Below are 6281 nucleotides of genomic sequence, written 5' to 3' on the forward strand. Positions count from 1 at the left end.
TTATAATCCTAATGAGAGTGGGAGTTTTTGCTTCAGGTAAGGGCCCTGTCTCTGAGGGAGGTGCCTCATTTTTACCCTGCGCGTGATGTCCTTTAAATTTAACAAATTAATGAGCCTTTAATAGTCGGGCTATTTCACCTGGGAAATGATCGGGTGGATGGTGTGTGTGCTGCCCTGTAAACACGCCGACTGCACTGACCGCTAGCACACCGACACACACACACATGCAAAAGACTCTCAAGTAGTTTCCATGGGAATGCATGACCATGTGAGCTCAATAGCAGCTATATGTATGTATAATACAGCACGCGCTGATATTTGCATAGCACCGCATTCTCGTGTGGTTTGTTTCCATTCTGCACAGATGCACCCGCAGTGAAAGTGCTGACTCGGGAGGAGATGCTAAATCAATGGGAATAGAAGCACAACGCAACAGACCCCACTCCATTTGCTGTATGAATTTAAATGCATTTATTTTGATGACCTGTAAAATGCTGGCTTAGGTTCAGTATACAGTTTATCCGTTAAATGTGACTGTTGAAAATAAATCTCTAACTCTCACTTTGTGGAGGTTTTTAGTATTCAGACATAAAGTGAGAGCTCTTGGAGAGATGTGGACTCCGTGGCTGTAGTTCGTCTATGTGTTAGGGAGCTGGAAGATAGTGTTACTCGGCTGCTGAGAGAAAGTGCAGAATACATTAGCGTTAGGAAAAGAGTTGTTGATGTTTATAGTGCTTACCACATGTGATGGTAGTGGCAGCAGTTGGACAGAAAGCAGGGACATTGCATAGTAAAACAGGAAGGTGTGGAAAGTGGAGAGATGGTGAATGCCTCTTCTTTCTTCCTTCAAATGTAGATCCAACAGTGAGTCAAGTTTATCAGCGCTGATCTGAAGAACACGTTTAAAGTCTGGCTGCAGAGTTGAAGTTAACTAATCTTTAGAATGAAACCAGGCGGTTTCACTTCAACGTCATCTTGTTAAATAACAGAAACTACTCCAATTAATTTAAAAGTCTGCCTTTGTGGCTTTTGTTTACCCTGAAAATATCCCCTATCCTTTAAGAATAGATTAAAATCAAAAGATTTGCAAGGTTTTGAAATAAAAACGACATGTTCACCAAATAACAAAGCTCTAAAATGTATTATCACTTTTGAGACGGCAATAATTAAATATTCCAATCCAATTTTATTTATATAGCACTTTAAAACCTCCAAATATTCAATTCTAAGTGTATTATTATTATTATTGTATAAAAAATGCTCACAGATTTATAAAAATGTACAGAATTGTTTTAACAGGTTTTAAGAGTAAAATATATTGGTTTTGAAGTTAGAAACATTATTGCATGATGAAAATTAACCTTAGATTTTAATTGAATACAATGTAATAATGGTAGTGGCATCTTACGCCATGAATTCTTCCATTCACATGTATGCTGGATGTATGGATGGATGTTTGTTGCATGGAGAACAACAAAGCCACCAAACGGTATTGGTATTGGTATTGCCATCACGTTAAGGTTACCCATATCGGTGCTGGTATCGTCAATCTTGAAATGACACCCAGCCTTATATGTATGTATATCAGGTGTATAATAACGTCTTGACTTGGCGTCTTACCAGCCAGGCACTCTTTGAGTAACAGAAGGATTAACAGTTCCCATGGCAACAACATCTTCATTTTCCAAGGTCAAAGATTCTCCTTCTTCCCATCCAGTCCAGAGAGCGTAGAATATCTCCCCGGCAGACGCTTCTTTCCGTTTGGCTCTGGAAGAAAAAGCAGGGCGAATGAGTTATGTGGAGATGAGGAGATGCCATCGACAACAAGTCTTCTGGAAAGAAAAAGGAAACATGCTGGAATGTGTGGACAATCTGTGAGCCATTAATAATTCATCCAACCAAATAAGCCGAGCCAAGATCCCATGCCGAAGGGCCGGCTAGCAGCTGATACCGGGGAGCTGATGCTTAGTGTACACATATCGCTGCTACACTATCTCCCAGGAGCAAGTCAAGCATAGAAAAAAAAAAAAGAAAAAAAAAGGGTGCTCGCAGCCGCCTGCCAACAGTAACGCTAAACTCTCTGAAAAACTGTTAGATCAACATATTTACTCTAGCAAAATGTGTGATGTATTAATATACAGTCTACTGTACAGTATATCACAGGGAATGAGAAAACTACACTTAAGTCGGAAAATCCTTCAAACCACTTCACAACGACACCATGGACCATGATGCCAAGAGCTATTGCCATTGATTTAGAAAAGACAACTTAGCCAACACTGTCAAATAATATTACATGAAACTTAATGCAGTCTATGGGTTAGGTTGGGGAAGAGCGCAGGGCTCCTCCGGAGTGGTGCACTGGCTCTTGGTAGATAGGTGTTTAAAAAAACATTAAAAACCTCCGTAAGCATAAACCTTATAAAAACCCTTTTAAAAGCATCATAAAAGCTCCGTGAGGACACGACCGTTTCAAAGAATGGTTACAAAGTGCAGAGCGGAGCCGGACCACGGAACGGCGGCAGAGTATGTTAAAAAGCAGATCTCCCCGTCCCAGGTGTGTGTGTGTGTGTGTGTGTGTGTGTGTGTGTGTGTGTGTGTGTGTGTATGTGCATGTGTGTGTGTGCATGTGTGTGTGTGTGTGTGTGTGTGTGTGTGTGTGTGTGTGTGTGTGTGTGTGTGGTGTGTGTGTGTGTGTGTGTGTGTGTGTGTGTGTGTGTGTGTGTGTGTGTGTGTGTGTGTGCCGATGTATTTACGTGTGTGTGTGTGTGTGTGTGCGGAGCTTGTCCCAATGGAATCTATAAAATACCCTAAATGATAGGGGGATCTAAAATGGCCAATTTAAAAGTGATTCCAGTTCTATTAGTATAAGCCGTGCATAGTAGTGTAAGTACAGTTAAAACACAAGTGCAATGATAAAGATACAAATAATTAAAACAATCTCCCCAGTAATATTAATTTAAAAAGTAAAGGGAGTGTTAAAATTAACTAATAATAATAAAATAAAGGAAGGCACACCGGGTTAGTAAAATCGTACAAAATGAACTGGATGTCACTGAAAAACAAAAACCACTCAAATCAAGGTCGGGTAAGTCTAAAAGATTCCAAAGGGTAGGTGGTTATTTGGCTCCGTTTATTTAAAAGGGTGGCAGGTAGGTGAAGAGTTCCGGTGCAGTCTGTACTCCAATACATCTAGGTGTTGGGTGCCCATTGTTAATAGCTTTTATAATCAGAATGTCAAGCAGAGAACTATCATCTGAATCTGCATTTTCCCTTATGAAAGAGAGGGGAGGCCATAACATGACTTCCAATGAGGGCTTAAACAAATCAAACCATCATGTTACGGGTTGTGACAATAAGGACATGTTGGCTAATCAAAGTTAAAACTATATCAGTGTTCTGTTTGCGCTGGCTGGCTATCATATTAACACCATAACATCATTTTGCGATTAAGCGTATATGATTACAGAAGTATAAAGCTATTGTTTGGCTGCCCATCACCACCGCTAGGCGAAAGGCGGACTGGCAGGTTTGCCATGACAACGCGTAGTCGTCTTTTTCAGTCACTTGTTAGCAACCAACACTTTTATGAAACATAGAAGGTTCATGCGTCAGGTATTTACTGACGCATGTTATGTCATAGAACCAAACGTGAACACCTCTAAAGCTTGTGTTAACCACAGATCTTATTTCAGAGAATCTAACCACACACACATTACAAAAAAACGTTGACTTTGAGACAAGGAAACCAGAGTGCTGAATATATGTTGAATTCATGGACCAAACTGTGTTGTTTCCCTTCTGTCTATAGATTGCTAAATTGACAGGAATGCAATTAGGGTAAAAGATGCCATAACAAAACACGAATAATATGCAGGCTACAGAAAACTGTTCCGTCTCTTTGTTCATTTAAAAATTACTTCAGTAAGAAAAGCATGATTTGATGAGTTGATGATGGACTACACTTCACCAATGAGATTCGACTACATCATTTTTTAGTCAGGGACACTTATTAGGTTTCCGCCGTTGCAGAACTTAAATTCCAAAGCACATTTCCACTGAAAAATGTTTGGAAGTAGATGAAGTTGTTTGATGTTTGCGACACCAGCAGTTCTTCAACTCTGACACTCCCTCAGACAACATGTTGACTAATGCCACACCATGTAAAGTTCTTAGACGAGCATACTTTACTAACTTTCATTCAAACACAAAATGCTCAATTCTCAACATTTCTTTTCCTGCGTTTTTTCTTTGTCTTTTGTTTCAGTGCATGTAATAAATAGTTTATCAGACAGATGGATCCAACAGAACAACATCGTGAAGAGAAGAAGGGAGAAAAACGCATTAGCGGTGTCGGGAGTGAAGTAGATTTATCCCGCTGTCCATTATTTATTCTGAGGAGGTTGCAATACGGATCATTCACGCTTCATGTTGTCAGTCATCATTATTGATTTGGTTTCGGCCTTTTTTAACCTTTTGGCCTTGTGTTTGTCCTCCTGCCCACGGTCTTGACATTAGTCTCAATCAAATATGGAGAGATGGATCGATGGAACAAGAGACTTGGTTGATGTCTCTCCTTATGAGATGCACCGGGTTGATATATTCGCCCTGTTCCGGAGAAAGCCAGTGAAGAAACTTTATCCATGTAACACGAAGACAAAGCTGCATTTTTCATTTCTCCTTTGACCTACTTGAGACTCGGAGCTTTCAAGATATTCTTCGATATTCTTTCAATTCACCGTTCTTTTGTACTGTTCTCAGTAGAGTCAAAGATAACCCTACTGTATGTTGATTACAGTGGTGGATGAATATGTGCTAAGTGAAGGACTCAAAGCTTCACATGGCAATTACAGTTAGAAGCAGACCTTTTATATTGGTCTCTGAGAAACTTTTAAATCGATGTGAAATGTGTTCCAGACATTTTGTCAAAACGCCTATCCACGATCAATACTGTAAGTAATTCCAAATCAATATGTTTTTAAATGCAGATGCGCTTGCCAAGCTCCGCAGAAACTCAGAGCAGTTCGAATTAGACTCGGATAGACATTTTAGAAATCCCACTTCTTGAAAGTGTTCTCATTTTGACTGATAGATACAATTAGCTACTTTATAAACTCATACATATCTTATTTGTATTGATCAGACTTATTTGGTAGTCATGTTCTGTTCCTGAATTTGAGTTTAAACTACGTAGAAGCTTACAGTATAATTAGAGTCATCCACTCCTCATGAGATAGATCTAATTGAGCTATTTACTCTAGAAAACATCTACATTAACATCCAAAACCATGCATGAGAATCCAAGACAGATAATTTGCCAATATGAGGATGCTTAATGAGGAATTTTGGCCATTGGTATTTAGTGGATTGCAAGTATATGGGAGCCATTACAGTCCTTTGCAGAGGTTGTCTAACAAGCCCCTGCAGCCTTGAGTCATTAGCGTACGTGCGCGGCCCAGTGATCGATGTTAATTTATGTTCGCTGTAGTCAGCTGTCCGCTTTCACTTTCAAGCTGATCAACTTTATTCCGTCTTCCCGCAAACTCGTGTCCCATGTTCATTTAGCATTCAAAGTCAGGCTCAAGGACCCTAATTGCATTTAGCCTTAGACAGTACCCATTATGCATATTGTGGGAATGCAGAGGCCAGAATCCCGTGAGGTATACAAGTGAGGGAGCTGGCACTGTCCTCCTGTCGGATAGCACAACTCCATTTTAATGATGTGCAGGCCCTTGGCATCCTTGGGGAGGATGTGTTACTTGGTCACAGTCCAGAAATGTAAAGTAGTTGCTTGTGATCTCCATGATTAATTTATATATCCTAAAATACAATGGTAATAATTATTGTGCCCGGCGGATGGTGTTTCGCAGGTGTTGGAAATACCAAATGGGATGAGGCGAATGGTGCCTGGAAGGGAAACTATCTGTCAGGGATAATCCCCAATACTGTAACACCCCGATATAGATAATGCGCTTCCCCCGCCTCTCTCACTAGCCCGTGATATTGAGATAGCTGTGGAGACATTATTAAAGGAGGAATGGATATTGACACGGATAAATGTATGCATCCAGAGTGAAGTATTGCCTGGTTTAATGTTGTGATGATTCCTCTAGAATAGCCAAACTAGGCTAGGAAAAAGGGATGCAGAGGGAGTCCTGTGAACTGTAGTGAGCCAAGTTCCACTTCATTACACTCTGAGTAATTGCTTGAACATGTGACTACAGAAATTAACTTCAGCGGCCTTGTGAGAGGTAATTAAGGCTTTTGGTTTTCCTTTTTTA

The 6281-nt window shown here is 40.2% G+C and overlaps 1 protein-coding gene across 2 annotated transcripts in view; it reads right to left on the reverse strand.

The window, feature by feature from the left end:
* The window catches only part of LOC117447021 (contactin-4), a 54647-nt gene extending 52966 nt beyond the window's left edge, over positions 1–1681 (reverse strand). The window contains exon 1 of one of the 2 annotated variants that reach the window (XM_034083589.1): positions 1621–1681. In XM_034083589.1, coding sequence (XP_033939480.1) covers positions 1621–1681 — 61 coding nt within the window. Of the gene's footprint in view, positions 1–1608 lie in introns of both variants that reach the window. The other variant, XM_034083590.1, reaches the window with a different exon arrangement.
* Positions 1682–6281: the final 4600 nt, after the last annotated feature.

This window comes from Pseudochaenichthys georgianus, chromosome 5 (assembly GCF_902827115.2).
Source record: "Pseudochaenichthys georgianus chromosome 5, fPseGeo1.2, whole genome shotgun sequence".
NCBI lineage: Eukaryota > Metazoa > Chordata > Actinopteri > Perciformes > Channichthyidae > Pseudochaenichthys > Pseudochaenichthys georgianus.